A 21,295-nucleotide genomic window follows, 5' to 3' on the forward strand; every position below is an offset into this window, starting at 1 on the left:
TTACAACTTATTTCCAAACCAACAGCAGAGAAACCATAATTAATCACTGAGAAATAGTTAATAGTAACATTGCAAATTGTTCTCCCTCCTTGTCCCCACTCCTAGCACTCCAGGCCCACATTATCCTGATGTATTAATATGCTAAGCAAAAAAACAAAACAAAACAAAACCCCAGATACTACGTAGTAAACATGATATAATTTACTTATATATTAAGCTTATTGTTTATTATCTGTCTCTCCCAACAGAATGTAAGCTCATAAGAGGGAGTGAAGTGATTTTTATTTTCTTTCATTGTTATTTCCCAAGTACAGAACACTGCCTAGCCCATAATAGGTACATAAATATTTGTTGAATGAATAACATGCTTGATAAATCCCTTCCCATAACTGCTTCCTGCTTACCTGAGTCATCTCCCCTAATTCCTGGCAGCTTAAATTGCAAGAACACTAATATAATACTTTTAATAGGACACTAAATCCTAGGCTAATGAATTATCAATGTGAGGTTAAAGAGTATAGTAGTGTTAAGACAATTAATATTTTTCACTCTGTCAATTAAGAGGCAATATGTTAGATATGCATTTAAATAGAAATAAAAAGCATTCCAATTAAGGAGGAAATTTGGATTTTGAGACAGGATCTACCGTTTTTCCTTCTTTGACAGCAAAGTAATAAACTTCTCTTTCCTTCTCAAACACTTGTTCTCATTCTTCTGACGTGGCCTCGAGGACAAGCGCTCTTTCAGTAACACAGCCTTGGTGAAAGAGACCCTGTCTCTTAGATAAATTAATAACTAAATAAAATAAACAATTATTTACAGATTCTCCCCTATCAATCCCCTGGCTCTTACCTCCACACACTCTAGTTGGGAGTCCTAGGGAATTTCCCGGTTCCTTTAACTCACTCCTGGGCCTTTAAAAACAGGTTTTATAGTGTGAGACAATGCTATAGTGGGCCAGAGAGCAAGGGAGCCCTGTGAGTCAGGTATGCTGGACAATGCCTCCCAGAGAGGTGGGACTTGAGCTGGAGCCTTGGGATGTGTGTTAAAGGAGCTTGGGAGATTTCAAACTAAAATGTGAGCCCTTGGTATAAAGAGTATTTTGAATTAAAGACCTTTAGAGATCAACAGGCCTAGGGAAAAAAACTTTTCTAAATTATTAATTTAATTAAATTTAATAAAAAAATTTTAACTTACCTTTCCACAATCCATTCTGGTCTAATTACTTTTTCCCCCTTTAATTCTTTAATTTTGGCATTAGGAAGATTTGTGGCAATAATGTGTGTTGTTTTGGATCTGGAATAATACACATGGTATTGACCTCCATGCAACATCATTAGCTTTCTCAATTCCTCAGCAGAAGGATCTGTAAAATTAATATTAAAATATATTAAAAGTTTTATGCATAAGGAAGTAGAACCCTAGTGAATAATCCCTTAAATAGGCCAATTTAGAGAACCTCACTGGTTCACTTTCTCCTTGGCCAGTAAACAAAGCTGGGAAGTAAGTCACAAGGTGATAAAGCTATGTTGCCTTAGCACATCCTCTTCCCCTGGCTGCCAGAGACAGGCAACTAACAGAAAAACATCTACTGTAAGAAATGCCTACCAGAGCAAATAGGGACCTCAAAGAATGCCCCAAATACTAATAACAGAGCAAATATTTTTAAATTTTGGATGATATTTTATATATGACCTTGATACTGGTAACTTATGTTTTTAAAAAATTAACACCTATAAAGCCATTTAATGGATCATTTCAACTCCTCCAGAGTAATACAAGAATAGTCAGATAAATAAATTATTCACACTGTAAGTACTTACTGTATGGCTTACTAATGGACTTTCCTAAAGCTTAATAATTTTAATTTTTATTTAAGAAAATATTTAAAAAGTTAAATGGTCAATCTTAACACATTCCCTGATATCAAACTGAATCAAAGCCAAAAAATAAAGCTTACCAATACAAAAAAATATTCCAGACCAAGAAATCCCATTTTTCAATTTTCAAATTGTTTTATTCTTAATAAAATACAGAAAACATCTTAAACATCTTAATTATCGGAAACATATTAAGAAAGAAAATATCTTAAAGAAACAATGTGATTTATGCTTTCTCATAAAAAGAAATGTCTGATTCACTAAAGTTATGTTATGACCTACATTACTAATATCACATTAAACTAATTATTTTCAATCACTTTTCTGTTTCTTTCACCTATGATCCTAATGAATGCACTAAATCACACCTCCCCTAGCAACAGCTGTACCCAGGAGGTAAGTTTCCACAGGAGATCATGTAGCCACTTTGTTATTAAAAGATTTTCCTTAAGCTTTACCAATATAGGTCCAAGTATTAAAATAAACATTTTTATTATGACAACTGTCTAATTAGACAAATTTTAGTCTTAAGAAAAAGGGAAAAAACCTAATAGCACTTTTAGATATGCCAGGTTTGTCTAAGTCTTACAGAACAGAATTTGACATTACTGATTACACATACTGGCATTGTTCAGTAGAAATATAATGTGAACCACAAATGCAAGCCACATATATAATTTTCTAGTAGCCTCATTAAAAACAGTAAAAAGGTAAAATTAATTTTAATATTTTAGGCTAGGCACAGTGGCTCACGCCTGTAATCCTAGCACTTTGGGAGGACTGCTTGAGGCCAGGAGTTCAACACCAGCCTGAGCAACATGGTAGGAACCCTGTGTCTACAAAAAATAGAAAAATTAGCTGGACGTAGTGGTGCACCTATAGTCTCAATTACTCGGGAGGCTGAGGTGGGAGGATCACTTGAGGCCAAGAGTTTGAGATTGCAGTGAGCTATGATGATGCCCCTGTACTCAAGTCCAGGCAACAGAGCAAGACCCTATCTCAAAAAACAAAACAAAACAAAACAAAACAATATTTTAATATTTTAACCCAACAGATCCAAAATATTATTTCAACATGTAATTGATATAAAAATATTGAGCTTTTTCAACCCTTTCTTTCATATTAAGTCTCCAGAATCTAGTGTGTATTTTACATTTACTGCACATCTCAATTTAGCCACATTTCAACTGCTTAATACATGTGACTAGTGGCTACCAAACTGGGCAGTGTAATAGAGAATTGAAAACATACTTTTAAATAAAATGAATTCAAAATTCACAATAGAAGATTTTCAGGGGTTAACGATCACAAAAATTAAACTATAGCATCAGAATGATTTAATGTAAAATAGCGTATATTAAATAGCTAGCCAAAAAGAAATCTATAATTTCCTTTGTTTCTCAAATACTAAAGTAATTCCCTGACCTTATAAAACAGCAGTGAAAAGTACCAAATCAAAGGCTAGATTATAATGCATTAATATGGACACCGAATCCAATAAAAAGCACAGAAATCTAAAAAATTAATTTGCAAGTTAATCTATCAATTTCTTAAACTAATTCCAATTCTATTAAATGATTTAAATCGAAAATTGCTGACTGTCCTCTACTTAACTGAAAGATATGTCAGGAACACATTAACTTTGCACATACATACTCATAATGCACTCTCCCTTCTACTAGTTGATCTTCAAAATATAATTACTCTAGAAATTTGGAACTGGAAAACCTGGAGAATTCGTTGCTCTTCTACTGGATGAAGTTAAGAGAGCTCTTTGAAGTTCAATTTTGAAAGCTCTTGGATATTCCTCAATGTGAAGTGAACCATGAAAACCAATCTAGTTAAAAGGTAAGATCACATAAACTGTGGTGTCAGACTGACCTGGGTTTAATCTTGACTTTAACATTCTTTAGTTGTATGACTTTGGACAAGTTACTTAACTCCTTTAGGCTTTCTCATCTTTCTTCATAAATAAATAAAGCTATAAACAATGGACTAAGTCTGGCACGTAGAAAGCACTCAATATGATCACATTAGAACTCCTTACAAATAATGCGTATGACTTGAGGCTCCTGATCTAGACTCTACACAAAAAAGAAGACAATATGCATACACTGGCACATGGTGGCCCTGACTTTCAAACAAAAACAGAACTGTCAGCAGTGCACTATGCACAGCAGCCAGGGACTACGCCATGAAACAGCCTGGCATGGCATGCTAAAGTCTGGTATGCATGGTAGCTGGTAGAAGCCCTTATTTTGATTCTTTAGGCTTTAAAATAGTATTAATATTTCTCTCTGGTTCTATTTCTTCAGCAGTAGAACATATTTCCTTATTATAATTCAAAAGAACATAACTGGTAACTGCAAATTTACATAATAATTTTTTTTTTTTTTTCTTGAGACAGGGTCTTGCTCTGTTGCCTGGGCTAGGGTACAATGGCGTCCTCATAGTTCACTACAACCTCAAATTCCTGGACTCAAGCAATCCTCTTGCCTCAGCCTTCCCAGTAGCTGAGACTACAGGTGCATGCCACCACATCTGGCTTATATGTTTTTATTTTCTATAGAGAAGAGGTCTTGCTATGTTACTCAACCTGGTGTGGAACTCCTGGCCTCAAGCCACCCTCCCACCTCAGCCTCCCAAAGTGCCAGGATTATAGGTGTGAGCCAACATGACCAGCCAATAAATTCATTTTTATGTTTAACACTCTCCTTTAATTAAGCAGAGGTGGGTTAATTAGAAAAAACATTTGGGAGATAATATCTAACACCATGAAATCTACATGACATTAAGCATTGTGTCACACATTGCCTATAGCAGACCCCATCCCTGCAATGCACTATACCAGCTAATTTTCTTCATAGCACCAATAATCTGAAATTGCCTTGTCTATTTGTTTACCTGTTTATCGTTAGATTTCTCCCTGAAAGACATGCTTCTTGAGGGTGGGAAACTTGTCTGTCTTGTGTACTTTCAAATCCCTGGCACAAAGCAGGGTGCCTAGTTAAGTATATGCTGAACTACAGACTCCTGCCTCGAGTCCTCCACTCTAGCAAAAGCGGAGTGCAAGTGGTATCAATACTTCAAGTGTCAAAGAATAATTCACTCACTCACAAATTAGAGAGGCCATATAATGCATTATTAAAAGCACAGACTCCAAAAACCAATACTGAATGAGTTCAAATCCTAGCTTTACCACTTTCTAGTTGTGTGGACCTAAGGCAAGTTGCTTAACTTCCCAGAACCCCATTTTTCTCACATGTAAACTGGGGGTAATAATAAAGCTTCAGAGGGCTTTTGTGGGAATTAAAAGAGCTAAAAATTATAAATTACTGAGAAAAGTGCCTTGTATACAGTAAGAATTATGTGTCGGCGATTACCAGTATTAGTATTATTTTTACCATCTCTTATCCCAAAGCAGGAAGGAAGAATGAACTCCAGAGCTGAGGCTGCTCTCAACTCATAAGCCATTAAATTTTTTCAATCCATAATCACTCATACAGATCATTCTCTTGTTGCCCACCCTTCAGTACATTTTCCTTCAAGAATGTCCTTGACATACTGGCTAGGAGTAAGAAAAGAAAATGAAAAATAAAAACAAAACAAAACTGGATTCAGGAAATTCTATCCTCCAAATCTTTACAATCAATGTCACTGTTCTGAGATGCGAGAGCAAATTCTTTTCTCCTCATTGTTCTTTTCCATCGTTGTCTTAGCTACTCCCACCTGCTTAAGGCACATTATTAGGGGGAAAATAAAATTTTCTGCAGCAAAATATTGGTTAGTATAAATGGCATTAATAAGAATAAAATATTAGGGTTGAGCACAGTGGCTCACACCTGTAATCCTAGCACTTTGGGAGGCCCAGGTAGGAGGACCGCTTGAGGCCAGGAGTTGGAGACCAACCTGAGCAACTGTGAGACCCTATCTCTACAAAAAATAGAAAAATTAGCCAGGCATGGTGAATTGTGCCTGTAGTCCCAGCTACTTGGGAGGCTGAGGCAGGAGGATCACTTGAGCCCAGGGGTTTGAGGTTGCGGTGAGCCATGATCACAACACTACACTCCAGCCTGGGCAACAGAGTGAGACCTTGTCTCAAAAAAAAAGAACAGTGTATTGGGGCCAGGAGCAGTGGCTCATGCCTGTAATCCCAGCACTCTGGGAGGCCAAAGTGGGAGGATCACTTGAGGCCAAGAGTTTGAGACTAGCCTGGGCAACATAGTGAGACCATGTCTATATAAAAAATAAGAAAAAAATTTGCCGGGTGTGGTGGCACATGCCTATAGTCCCAGCTACTGGGGAGGCTGAGGCAGGAGGACTGCTTGAACCCAGGAGTTGGGGGTTACAGTGAGATACGATCACACCACTGCACTCCAGCTTGGGTGACAAACTTTTTCTCAAAAAGCAAAAAAGAGGCATTTTTGTTATGACAAGGGGTCCATTCGTCGTCTGTGATGAATGTATCTTGCTCTTGCTCTATACACCTATATCTTGTTCTTGCTCTATCATCCCCTGTCTCCTGAATAAACCTCATTTTGTGCTAAAAAACAAAAACAAACAAAAAAAAAACAAAAGAAACACCAAGAATAAAGTATTGTGTTTGAGGAACCATCAACACAGCAATGAAAGGACTTCTAGCATTCTAAAAATTCCAAACTGTTTAGCAGCACTCCTTATGCAAAATAATGAGTATTCCTAATGAAAACAAAGGTACTCTAGGATACTGTGTCTTCTAAATCAGTTTAAATTATATTCCACAATATTCCTACTGTTAGTTTCATTTTACATAACATTTCTTTGAGAACATTCTAAGTGCAACTAAATTCCAGAATTAACTAAAACCAACCACAGTAAGTAACAATTAAAAGCACAGTAAAAGTAAAAGGCATATAACCATAAGAAGGACTACAATTCAGGGCCACATTTAGGCCTAAAGCACTACTAGTGAAATTTCACCACAGCAAATGCCACTACATAACACCACAACAGCTATATGAAGACAACTTCCATGTCTACAGACTCACCTTATAAAGAGAGTTTTGCTCATCTGGTTAAAGCAAATTCTATAAACAAAATTTTAAAATGTTATACAAAAGCTCTCCCAGCTAGATCTTTATTAAGAAAACACTGATTATGCGCACTGCTTCATTCTGCAGAGCTGAAGAACATGATGGAATGTTGGTTGTCCCAATCCCACCCCACAGAAGGGTGAGATTACCACCCACTAGGTTTGAAGCACTGACTCACCTGGCAAACTTTCATAAAAATAAACTCACCCAAGGCTTATCTCCCAGAAATTACAAGTCAGTAGGCCTATTCTGCAGCCCATTTCTTATTAACAACTAGATTTAAGAAAACTGAGTTGAATTAACATGTGAGTCAAAATATTTTAACATTCCAATGTACAATACAAAACTGTGATATTTATTCATTCACTCAACTACTATTTATTGAGAATCTACAATATGCCAGGTAAGGTTCTAGGGACCAGGGATACCGCATGACCAAGACTGGAGTCTGCACCCATGGTAGCACTTGTATTCCCTTGGGGAGACAGACAATAATGTATCATATAAATAATGCCTGTTCAGGTGCAAATAAATGCAATGAAAAGAGAGAAAGCTGGATAAGGGGTTAGAGAGTGACTGGACACCAATTTTAGATAATGGCAGTCAGGGAAGGTCTCTTCAAGCAGGTAACATGAGCAGAGATCTGAACGACGAAGACCTAAAGCAGCAGAAGAAACAGTAAACATAAGGCCCTGAGGTATTATCTCTGATCCATGCTTGGCAAGGGGTTACTAAAAAAATAAACTTCCTGACTCCAAAGAACTCAGTATCTAAAGACCTGACAACATGAGACAAAAGTCAGGTATCAAAATAAATGTTTCTACCAATAATGCTATGAAATTTAAATACTGCCTTAGACACAGAAAGAGGTAAAATCTAATTGTATATGGGTCTTAATGAATGAATATAATTCCAGTTCACAGAAGTAGTGAGGGAAGGAGCTTTTCATCAGAGGCAAAAGAACAAAGAGAAACAAGAACTATGAAAGTATTACACAAAGACAAATCTAGAATATCAGAATAAGCCTGTTGACCAAAATTAGAGAATGTGAGGGTGAAAAGAAAATGTAGGTCAGGATTAGGGCAAGAATGCCTTTACCCATTTTCATTTAGAATGTAACCATTTATATAAAACCCAGCTAAAAATGTCTATTCCTTTATGAAGTATTTACTCCAACTCCCAAAGGCAATTGCTTCCTCTCTTCTGCATTGCCACTCATTTTCCCATTCATGTCTAATTCCCAGAGATTATTTTTTTGTCACAAAATCCACATTCTCCATCAACTGCCATCTCTTTTCAAGTATAGTTCCCAACACACAAGCAGTGTCCAAAACCTATTTGTTCAATCACCTAAAGTAGAATAAAATGGGAAAGGTCTATAGATTAGAAAACTCAATACAGTAAAGATGCCAATTTTTCCCAAATTCATCTCCAGGTTTAATGTAATTCTTACCAAAACCCCAGGCAAGGTATTTTGTAGACAAAGAAATGACTTATTTTAAAATTTTTATGGAAAGGCATAGGCCCTAGAACAGCTAAATTAATCCCGACAAAGAAGAATCAAGTGAGAGGAATCAGTCTACCTAATATTAATGCTTAGCACATGGGTACAATAACTGAGACAGCATGGTATTGGTGAAGGAATGGATACAATGGTAGAAAAAAGAGAAACCAGAAACAGACTCACCCAAATGTGTCCAACTGATTTTTGACAAAAGTGCAAAAATAACCCAAAGGAGGAAGGATAGCTTTTTCAACAAATGGTACTATAGCAGCTGGAAACCATAGGCAAAAAAAACCCAAAACAAACTTTAAACCCTGAAAATGGAACGTGAACTTAAATGTAAAAGATAAAACCACAAAATTTTTGGGAAAAAATAGGAGAAAGTCTTTGGGATCTGACACTAAGCAAGGAGTTTTTAGACTTGAAAATACAATCCATAAAAGGGAAGACTGATAAATACAATCTCATCAAAATTAAAATCTTTTGCTCAGCAAAATACCATGTCAAAAGGATGAAAGATAAGCTATAGACTGGAGAAAATATTTGCAAACCACATATATGACAAGAGTAGTATCTAGAATATATAAACAATTTTCAAAAACAGTAAAAAATCCCAAACAATCCAATTAGAAAATGGGCAAAAAACATGAAGAGATATTTCACTGAAGATGACAGAGAGATGGTAAATAAACACATGAAAGAATGCTCAATATTACTAGCCAACAGACAAATGCAAATTACACCCACAACAAAATACCACAACACATCTATTAAAATGGATAAAATAAAAAATAAATGCTGGCTAGGATGCAAAGAAAGTGGATCACTCATATATTGCTAATAAGAATATAAAATAGCACAGCCACTTTGGGAAACAATTTGGCAGTTTCTTACAAGAACTAAAGATGCAACTACGATATGACCTAACAATTGTACTCTTAGGTTCACACAAAAACTCAAACACAAATGTTCATAGTCCAAAACAGGAAATAACCCAAATGTCCCTTTAAAGGGTGGATGGTTAACTAACTATACATCCACACTATGAAATACAACTCAGCAATATCCAGAGAATTTATGCTGAGTGAAAAAAGCCAATCCCAAAATGTTACATACTGTATGTACTAGTTACGTAACATTCCTGAAATGACAAAATTATAGAATGTAGCCCAGATTAGTGGTTGCCAGGGTCTAGGGAGAGGCTAAGAGCAGCGAAGAGTAACATGAAAGATCTTTGTGGTATGGAAATATTCTGTATTTTGATTGTATCAATGTCAATTTCCTGGTTGTGATACTGAACTCTATCTAGTCTATAAGATGTTATCACTGGGGGAAGCTGGGTAAAGGGTTCATGGCATCTCTCCATTATTATTTTGTTTAAGAGACAAAGTCTCACTCTGTCACCCAGGCTAGCATGCAATGGTGTGATCATAGCTCACTGAAACCTGGAAATTCTGAGATCAAGCCATCCTCCCGCCTCAGCCTCCTGATAGCTAAGGACTATAGGCAAGTACCACCACACCTGGCTAATTTTTTTTTCTTTTTGTACAGACAGGGTCTTGCTATGTTGCCCAGCCTGGTCTCAAACTCCTGGCCTCAAGTGATCCTCTCAAAGTGCTGAGATTATAGGGGTGAGCCACTGCACCTAGCCTCTATATTATTTCTTAAAATTGCATGTGAATCTACAATTAGCTCCAACAAAATAGTTTACTTAAAAAAAAAAGGATGGGCCAGGCACGGTGGCTCACACCTGTAATCCTAGCACTCTGGGAGGCCGAGGCGGGTGAATTGCTCGAGGTCAGGAGTTCGAGACCAGCCTCAGCAAGAGCGAGACCCTGTCTCTACTAAAAATAGAAAGAAATTATCTGGCCAACTAAAATATATATACAGAAAAAATTAGCCGGGCATGGTGGCGCATGCCTGTAGTCCCAGCTACTGGGGAGGCTAAGGCAGTAGGATCGCTTAAGCCCAGGAGTTTGAGGTTGCTGTGAGCTAGGCTGATGCCACGGCACTCTAGCCCGGGCAACACAGCGAGACTCTGTCTCAAAAAAAAAAAAAAAAAAAAAAAAAAAAAAAAAAAAAGATGGAAGGCAAAGTAAACCTTAACAAGGAAAAGATACCTTTTTTAGTGAAAAAAGAGAATAGAGAAAATGGGTTGACAGAGGCAGTGTATGAGGAGATGGGGGAATCCTATCTCTAGGCTCAAGTTCAATGCTAATTCAGTTAACAGGGACAGGGGCTATGAAAGAGAGGCTCAGAAGGCAGAACTGGGAGCTTTAAAGTAATCAAGAAAACCTGTAATATTAAAGTCTGTGGAAAGCACGGTTAAGAATCAACAAAACAGTATCCTCTACTTACTGCATCTTAAGCATTATTTTTTACTTGCTAATTCATTACACAGAAGTTAATTTTGTTTTATCCATAAAGTTGCAAAGTATTCACTAAAACTGAAAATTTTTCTAAAAATACAATTATTTTATATGATCACAATTTGCATGTGACTGTGAAATTCAGCTTAATGGAACTTTATTTGTAGAATTATAACAAAACCCTAACAATAACAAGAGCAAAAATTACTATTGTCATGCCTTTCCTAACGAAAAGGATAGGGATAATAATGGGTCCAAATAGAAAATGTCTTACACTCACACAAAAATTAGCAACAAATATAGTATCAGAATTCCAGATTCTCAACCAAGAAAGTGACTACTGTAATATTCAATTTTTTATGTCCCTCACACAAGGAATCTCTATTTCTTCCTCTTACAGGAATAAGGGTGCCCTCATTAATTGGGGACTTCCATAACTGGCTAATGTAACAAGCAATGTTTGTTTTTATTAACACTTTTAATCTTTTACATGCACCTCTTTTAAGTTATGGAGTTTGAATATGCCAGGATACCTAAGCAGAGAAGTTACAAGCTTGCTGCATGTGAACTTCCCAAAGCTGCAACAGCATTCATTTTGAGAACATTCTTAGACTAAATTCATTGTCAGTGATGCCTAATAAAATTCTTAATTACAACCAACATGCTCTATTTGTACTAAATCAGATAAATGTATCGGTTAATTATTAATAATACTTAACTTTAATTCGACAAATATTTCCTGGATGGTTATTTCCAGTCACTGTACAGGGTATCCCAAAAGTCACTATACATAGGGAAAATGGGAAATTGTAGCTAAATGTTCCATTATGTACAAAATATTCACTACAAAATTTTTCCTTTTGGGACACCCTATAGAGAGGCATTCCGGATATAGCAGTGATGAAAATGTAACTCCTGCTTCTAGTCTAGTGAACAGGAAACTACAGTGAAATCTAATGAATGCTAAGATGGAGATTCATTCAAGGAGTAATAGCTACAGAGGAGCGTGAGAAGTCACCTAAACAAGTAAGACGATAATCAGACACATACAGAGACCTCGAGGATGAGCAGGTATCAGCCAGTCGAGAAGTGGAGAGGGGAAACTATAACAGACTGACTGGCACAAATATTTACAGTCATTCACTAAAAAAAAAAAACACTAAAATGATTATAAGGAGACAAATCCCTAAGAGAATAAAGAGAAAACTGTAGGAATAAAATCTGATTAGTAGTAGACAAGTACTAATTGATTTTGTAGTTCAGAGAAAGATAAAATCTAAGCTGACTATATGGAAGCCCAAAAAGAGACTGCTTGTTACAGTAAAAGCAAGAGAAAGTCATGAAACAGAGGCACTGGGCACCTCCAAAAGTGGGTGTGTAGATAAGTCTTATAATAGAAAGTTCATGGTTGGAACCATGTAAGAGGCAAATTACAATTCCCAGATTTCTTCCTCCAATTACAAAGAAGACTACCCTACCCCTTCCATATACAGGACTCAATGACAACAGGCATAGCTGGTGGGGGAGAAGGAAGGAGATGGAAAAAAGAATAGGGAGATTAAGTGAAATTCCACTTTCTAAACTATGAAAATTCTGGTCCTTTCCTTCCCCCTTGGTAACCAAAATGCTGGCAGGTAGGTTTATTCCCTTTTCCAGGCAAGAGACCAAAAGATTCCTTCCTGGAAAATCTAACGCACACCCCACCCTGCCCAAAAGGCTCTATGGATAATTACAGTTGGAGACTTACCACTGAAATGGCCCTACCAGATCCCCCTACAGTGAAGTTCACAGTTCACAAGCTCCACCCATGTGTAATGAGCTCCCAATAAGCTATTTAAGCAACAGCACTGTTTTTTCATTTTAAGCCTCATTTATTTTTTAAACTATGTACTTTGACAATATTAAAATAAACAAATGGCAGGTAAAAAAGGCATGGAAATGTGAAGAAGGATTATCTAAACAGAGGATTTTATTCTTTTATCATTTTTAAATCATTTTTATATATAAGATAAATAAGTAAAAACAGAATTTTAAAACAAATATTCTTAATCCTAATAAAAGTACAGGCTAAAACAGGGTACCTAAAAAGTAAAAGTACTCAACCTGTATATCCATTAACATAGATGGCAACTCCACTAAAAATTGTAGATGAAGTCACATCCTTCTGCATAGCCGCATCTGATCGAAACTGTTCCTCCAATTTCTGGACCTTGGCAGCCATATACCCACCCTAGAATTAAAGAAAAGGTAAACCAATCATAAAAGTTACAGTTTCTCCCCTCTCCCCCTTTTTAAAAAGAAACTCATATTTAAAAAACAAACTAAATAAAGAGACCTTATTTGTATTAGCAACCAAGATATAATGATTACTTCTTAAACATGAACCACAAGGCAAGGAAATAAAACAGGCAGGTCAAGGAAGACTTTGCCCTCTTTCAACTCAATTTTTAATAATTTTACTACATTCTTACAATAATAAAAGTTACTTTTAAAGAAGTAAAAAATTAAGTCAATAATAATAAACTTAATATCACAAAATACTATTCTTATGTACATAATTGAGCAAGTTACACCAAAGTTTAAACCAATTAAAAGTTTTACAAGAAGTCTAAGAGCATATTTTAGACTGGCTTCCACTATCTTCTGTATAGGGAGCTTAAAATGAATCATTTCAAGTAAAATGAAGTAATTGGACAAATCAATGCAGTCTTCCACACATGTGGATAAGAATATAAGGAACAACTCAGTGGCTAAATTCTGGACCTAATCAATCTAATTTAATAGTAGCACTAACTTTCATTAGATAACTATCAACCTCACAAAGAACACAAAAAATTATTATTTTTGCTAAACACCTTGACAGATCTACAAATGTAGCCATACTTGTCCTGAACCTTGAAATAACTAAGCTTCAGTGATCTGAATTATTAGGTCTTTAAATTAAAGCTGTAGGTGGCTAAAGGTGGTACATACCCTTTTTCCAAAACAGAAATAACTTGTTTTCACTGATTATTAAAATATTACAAACTCATTATAAAATTTTTTTCCCAGAAAATATAGGGAGTAAAAGGAGAAAATTAAAATTGGTATAATCCCATTCATTAACATTTTTGGGCATTATTTTCAAGGCTTATTTCTATGCCTCAGAGGATAGAGGTTTTACAAAAACATGATCATACATAATATTCCTTTAAAACACACAGTTTTAGTCAAGACTATCTTCCCAGGTTAAGAAATATAAAGTTAATGACTGCACAGTGTTCCCCTATATATAGAATGGCCAATCCCCATAACTGGATATTTATATTTTCTTGTTTTTCAGTATTATTAGCAATGATGTAATGAAAACATCACACAATAAATTTTTATACACTAACAATATTTATTTCCTCAGGATAAAATTCCTCAGAGTAAAGTTTAGGGGGTTAAAGTTTATAAACACTGTAAGACTTTCAATACACTGTGAAAACTCAAAAGAGTTGATGTTTAAAGTGATTTATAATTTAAAAATACCTTAAGTCACATTATAAACTTAAAAAAAATGAAAAATACCTAAACAGTTCAATATAATTATTTTTATTCTTTTAAAACACACCCATTTTTCCCAGCCATCATTTTCAGCTCGCTTTCTCCATCCACCTCGCCTCATGGTGGAGCTTCTGTATTGGGGGGAAAAGAAATATGTCAATTTTATATAACATAATGTACTCCTAGTTGATATTTTATTTCACTATCAAGAAAAACTAAATCTAAATAAATTCTAATGTTCAATTAATGAAAGTCAAAAGTATAATACTGAGTAAACTTTTTCCAAAGTGTATCATTTTCCAACTTTACAAGTGAAATTTGTTCCTAAAACACCCTCCTACAGGTAAGTATATTTAAATTATCTTAGATTTCAATAGGAAAAATTTGCAGGCATTTCTGAGTACCAACCCTAACACACACATAAAACATCACCAAATTCAACTAACATGGCCACGCTTAATAAACTTGTTACCATTAATTAGTGTAACAGAATCTAACAAAACATTTCCCTTCATGAATTGCCTCATAGAGTGGCTCTTAAACTCTGTCTTTGCTATTACATATTGGACACTTAAGAGCACAGTCATAGTGAGATTCACCTAGTTTGTAAAAAGCCATAAAAAAGGTCAATTAAAACAACACAACATAGGGGACACGATACAGAAAGATTATCACTGATAATACACAAGTAAATCTGTCATTCTCCTAAAGGCAACACTTAACCAATTATACTACAAAACCACCAAGAATGATCAAATGATGGTTCATAGCAAGTGTCAGCAGGCTTAGTCACTAGCAAGATATAAAATAATTCACAAACCAAAGTAGGCATTAAATGAAACTCCTTGTAAAATCAAAGTCTTCTAACACAAAAGGCAACATCTTGGGATATGACTGAATTATCCTTAACAACATTAAGATAATCACTATTTAGATATTTTTCTTCTAGTAACTACATAGGTTTATATCAAATGGTTACCATATGAAGCCTTATGCATTATCCAAGTCAAATCGGCTTTAATGAGAATCTTTCACTTAATAACTTAAAGCATGATGCTTTATCCACACACATTAACAGATATTTTCTTTCTAATATTTCTGTTGTTAGTATACTGTGGCATTTCGTTTCTCTTTGCTGACATTTATCATTATTATAAATTTGTACTCTTTTGTACTGTCTACACTTAAAAGACGCCTAAAAGACATGCAGAAATATTCTCAAAGAGTTAAGTTCCAGTAGAGAGACAGATAATATACATGTTTTAGGGACATATGCAAAGTGCTCTGAGAACAGGAGGCAAACTGATTAAACCTGCAGAGAGGTTTTGTTTTTAAGTTTGATAAAGGTAGAGGCATGGATATCCAATAGGTTCATTATCAAGTCCCAGAATTGCCATAGTTTCTGTTAAATATTTCTTTTCTTTTCAAGAAGCTCACTTTGACCAGTCCCTGAAGACTTCACATCTCATTTTAAAGGAGTCTAGGAAATGCATTAACACATAGCTCTTGACCTCACATCCATACACCTGCTCTTACAAGTAAGGAGTTTGGGCCATTATACAGTAAGGACACAAACTCACAAAAATTAAATGAAATTATTAAACTGCTAAATAAAGGTAAACGTAAAATATATTGTAAAAGTTTAATTCATTAGCCTATTTAAGAGCCCCATGTATTTAACATCTGTTATATACTTACTGCAAAAGGCCAAAATGAAAAATCCTTAACAATGGTTAAATGAGGGTGGACAAGTATGAAACAAAGTTGTGATAAATATAAAAACAAAAAAACAGGTATTAAAGTTTCTTTCCCCTCATTCCAAAGTAACAGAACTATCCCAGACAAATGTTTAAAGCTTTGAAAGGAAAGGACTGCAAACTGTAACCTCATCATTTCCACTCATTTGACCCATGAACAGCAAACTCCTATTGATCCAGAAATCAAATAATATGACCAAAAAAGGGGGAAAGGAAATAGAACAATATTCCATTTTACACATTACAATTTTCTACTTTTGAGAAAATCCCTTAATAACAGTGAACTAGGTAATTTGGGCCAATCCTCATGATGTGGAAAAGGAAAGCCAGACAAAACATTGTTTTTTAAAAAATTTCCTCAATGCATAGAAGACCTAGAAAATAGTGAAAAATTCCCATTCAGAAGAGAGTGAAAACCTACAGAGGAGACCTGCCACCTCGCCTCTCCTCCCCAAACTGGATTGCTTCTCCCTCTGAGGACATCTGACAATTCTAGAAGAGTGGCTGAGAGACTAAGCAATGTTTTCAACAAATACACAATGCTAGCAGAACAAAAATTGGGATCCTAGGGTCGTCCCAGGATATAAATCCCCTCACTTGGGAGCAGAATCCTACAAGTAAGAATAAACTAAAAGTAGACAGACCAAACTGTGCAGAAACCGAATTGTGCCTTACATTACTTCAATCTCCGAAAATAGATTAATTAAGGTGATTCCGGAACTGCTAGAGCCCCTAGCAAATGGTAAATCCTATAAGGAGTATGATGACAACACCCTAAACCTCACATATTTCTACAAACAATTCTACAAATATAATGTCTGGACACAAATAAAAATAACCAGCCACACAAAGAAATCAGAGTACATGAGAACCAACCGAACAAAAAAGAAACAGACCTACAGAAACTGCAGATGCTGAATTTAACACAGCCTTTCTAATAACTATACTTACCATGTTCAAGTAAGCAAGTTTCAGAGTATCTGTAGAGAACTGGAAAATATAATAAACTAAATGGTAACTCTAGGATTGAAAGGTAGAGCAATAGAAATTAAGAACTGAACAGATAGATAAGAATAAAGAATATCTGAAAATAATAAGCTGGAAGAAAACATCCAGATAACACACAGTGGCATGAAAGGATAGAGAATGTGGAAGGGACAGAAAGAGACAGGATACTTGAGAAGGTCTATCAAATAAATTTGGAAAAAAAGAGAAAAATAGACATAGTTGAAGAAATCATTGTTAAAACTCTGTATTTGAGCAAAGATATCAAGCCACAAATTCAAGAAGCCCAATGAGCCCCAAGAAGGAAAACAGAAAAAACTCAATACTGAGACATACAATAGCAAAACTATAGAAAACCAAAGATTCCATTCAAAATACTCAAAGGTGCAGCAATTAGCTTATCTTTTCAACCAAAACAGAAGCCAAAAGACAAAGAAAAAATTACTAAAAATTCTACACCCAATGAAAATTTCAGTCAAAAAAGATGAAATAAAGGCATTTCCAGGCAAATAAAAATAGAAGTTAATGCCACCAGCAAACTTTCATTAAAGGAAACCCTAAAGGACATTCCTCAGACTGAAGGAAAATTCTCTTAGATGGAAAGTTAAAAATGCTGCAAGGCAAGAATCTGGATAAATAAATGTTAAATACTGAATAAAACTACAATAATGACAATCTGTTATTGTTTGTAGCATAATATACAGCACAAGTGAATCAAAGTTCTAGTGCAGATTTTGCTATTAACTGGCTTTCTAACTGGCTTCACTGATCTCCAGGAAATCTCCATCTCTTTGGGTCTCGATTGCAATTTGAGGTTGGGTTAGTTGACTAGCACTTCAATGTACCAACTATTAATAGCACATGTACTCAACTAGTACTTCAATACATACTTCAATTTTAGAAATGTGAGGTTTGGGTAGCTGGGTAGAGCTCTCTTTGGTGCTGTATTAAAGACACACTAAAGAACTATTTTCAGAAGCTAAATGTAAAATATTAAAACTACTACATCTATATACTTTAGCAATGTACTTCCATTTCAGAAATCTGATTATGTAACAACTTTGATTCTCTAAATTTGAGACCCCCTTTACTTATTCCAAGTAAGATTTAAGGCAACTTGTCTCACCAAATTCATTTAAATAGTCTATATACGGACCAAGATAGCCTATGATAGTGGCTATGGGCACTGTGTGTCTGGTCTTTGCTGAATACTAGAAGTGGCAATTTATTAGCCCTATCACTGTTGTATGATATCAATTGTATATCTTTTGTTACATGGTAGATGCCAAACAGTTTAGTATATAGCTATAGAGGTCACATTTCATAGCATAGATAACCATGGAACCTAAGAAATAATTTCAGAACTTAGGTATAGGGGACACCACACTTCTTAAACTACCTATAGATCAAAGCTAATGGAATACTATTGTGTGTAAAAGACCACAGTACACTAAGTACTACTGAGACAAATGAAATAGGCATTTTTGCCTGCATTCTAAAATTTTACAATCTAAAAAGAAATGAGCACCAGTCAAGGAAGTACTGGCCCTACAAATAAACTTAGGGGAAAAATTTTGAGCAGGATGGGGTAGAGGTTGGAGGGGAGGCATGGGAGCATAAAGCAAACTACATGATGCAGCTCTATGAAGCTGAGAAAGTGTAATAAAATAAAAGGGAGACTCGGGTGACAGGAAGCATACAATATACACAGGACTACCAACACTTCTGTTGATATATACTGTCTATACTTCCCATGTTTTAGTTAGACCCACATGCATCTTCTCATACTCAAAATATTAATATTATGTTTTGAAATTTAATGTTTTATATAAAATTGCCATTAGTCTTATATATGACAGGCAGTCAATAAATACTTGTTGAGTAAAGAGAATAAGTGTTTATGCAAGCTACAAAGCATGGCAGCAATAGTAATACATCCCTAGTATGCCCAAATATATCAATATCTGAAACAGTACCTTGTGTATTTAATCTTATCTACTTTTTATTTCTCTTATTTTTAAAACATTTTTCCAAAGATTCACAATCAAATTCTGTGCTATTTATTAGATAGTAGTATAGTAGATACCTCTTCCCCAAAAAGTGGCACACAGACAAGGTTGGCAAATGATACTTTTTTTTTTTTTTTTTTTTAAGACAGAGTCTTACTCTGTTGCCCAGGCTAGAGTGCCGTGGTGTCAGCCTAGCTCACAGCAACCTCAAACTCCTGGGCTCAAGCGATCCTACTGCCTCAGCCTCCTGAGTAGATGGGACTACAGGCATGCGCCACCATGCCCAGCTAATTTTTTCTATATATTTTTAGTTGTCCAGCTAATTTCCTTCTATTTTTAGTAAAAGTGGGGTCTCGCTCTTGCTCAGGCTGGTCTCGAACTCCTGAGCTCAAACAATCCACCCGCCTCGGCCTCCCAGAGAGCTAGGATTACAGGCGTGAGCCACCTCGCCCAGCCCAAATGATACTTTTGATACTAACAAGAACCACACAACAAGTGGAATTAATTATAAGTCATTTAGATGGTTACTTAAAAGACTACAGTGCTTCCTTTAGTAGTGTGAAATAGGGAAGTAGCTAACATAAAACCCTATTCTTGGAAACTGTGGTATGTAGTGAAGTAAAGGCATACGTTTCTACTAACCACTTCAATCTTAGAAAAAGAAAGAGGCTCCACCAATGCCTCCATGACCACATCCAGGGGAAAGGTCTCCGCTCTAGATGACTGATTTGTTTCTGTAAATAGGACTTTACCTAGAATGGAGAAGGGCAATTAATCAGGATACCACTATTTGACAGAAACATCCCTCAGAAATAACTCTCCCCCAGTTTTCATCCTCTCTGTTCCGAGCAACCTCCTGAATTACAACGTGTCCTCTTGACTAAACCTACTCAGTAAGAAGACATTGCCCTGTAGTGACAAACCATCCCCAATTATCAACCTAGACTTGAAAATAAAAACTGCCTTCTAGTTTTTGGAGGAAACTCAAGACTGGGCTCCCAATCTCACAATCCACGGTGCTTGGTGACCATAAGGAAAGTGATAAAGGTTTCTGAAACCATAACGTACAACCTAAAATAAACTACCAATTTCTCATCCAGCAACATTAATGGAGAACCAATTACTGGGTTTCAAAAACTTAGTTTAAAAAAATAGATCAAGGGTGAATTCACGTATGCAAAAGCACCCTTATTTCTAACATTTAGGATATGCCCTCAATAAGCATTAACTACTATTATATTAATAGTAATGTATCCTGCCAGTTCAGAGTGAAACTCAAATGAGATCACATATGTGGAAATGCTTTGAAAACTACAGTATGTAACATTGTTAGTTTTGTTTGTTTGAGACAAGGTCTATGTTGCCCAGGCTGGTCTTCAACTCCTGGCCTCAAGTAATCCTCCCACCTCACCCTCCCAAAGTGCTGGGATTACAGGTGTGAGCCACCATTCTCTGCCGTTAGTTATTTTAACACATTGACTGCCACATTAGAAAAAAAATTTTTCCTTGGGGCCACGGTGTTTTATTACAAAAACAGAATAAAAACTTCGAAAACAATCTTTTCTAATTTAATGAAAAATTTGTTATTTTTGTATTGTTATATGCAACTGGAAAAATAATTCTCTTGGCTCCCAAAGTGAAGAGACATATGAGTTATATATGCTTCATGAGGCCCCGGGCTCTCAACTACTGAGAGTTAAATACAACTCACATGGCAATTAATGTGTTAAATAAACTATCCATTGTCTACAACATAATGGAAACAGTAGATTTAGTGACACAAGATCTGGGCTCAAATACCAGTTCTATTGACTGCCTAGCTATATGGTTTGGGGTGAGTCCAACAGCACTGAGCCTAACATTTGTTCATCTATAAAACAAGAAAAGTTTGATTGGAGCCCAGTAGAATTCCTGTGGGGCCATAACTGGATGTAGGGTAGATGTGCTGGGGAGGAGAAGAAAGTTGGGGGCAAAAATAGCAAGCAAGGTTTCACTCTCTAAACTAACTTCAATTTTAGCAGCTATGCTTTTTTTTTTTTAATAAGTTTTAGATTTAGGGTCTAAATAAGATTGTTTTTGAAGAAAAAGCTCAACAACTTGGAAAAGACTGATGACACAAATGAAGTCTAAAGACTTCCTGGAGCTGGTCTGATAGTAGTGGGTTATCAGAA

The 21,295-nt window shown here is 35.7% G+C and overlaps 1 protein-coding gene across 5 annotated transcripts in view; it reads right to left on the minus strand.

Moving 5' to 3' along the window:
* Positions 1–21,295, minus strand: part of REV1 (REV1 DNA directed polymerase) — an 87,244-nt gene that overhangs the window by 42,914 nt on the left and 23,035 nt on the right. For 3 of the 5 annotated variants that reach the window (XM_045550226.1, XM_045550224.1, XM_045550229.1), the window contains exons 2-4: positions 14,421–14,484; positions 12,929–13,055; positions 1,198–1,366 (exon numbers count right to left, since the gene is read on the minus strand). In XM_045550226.1, coding sequence (XP_045406182.1) covers positions 1,198–1,366; positions 12,929–13,055; positions 14,421–14,474 — 350 coding nt within the window. In that variant the 5' untranslated portion in view covers positions 14,475–14,484. Of the gene's footprint in view, positions 1–1,197; positions 1,367–12,928; positions 13,056–14,420; positions 14,485–19,766; positions 19,782–21,295 lie in introns of those variants that run through there. The other 2 variants (XM_045550225.1, XM_045550228.1) reach the window with 2 other exon arrangements.

The sequence above is a fragment of the Lemur catta genome, chromosome 4 (assembly GCF_020740605.2).
Source record: "Lemur catta isolate mLemCat1 chromosome 4, mLemCat1.pri, whole genome shotgun sequence".
In the NCBI taxonomy this organism is placed as follows: domain Eukaryota; kingdom Metazoa; phylum Chordata; class Mammalia; order Primates; family Lemuridae; genus Lemur; species Lemur catta.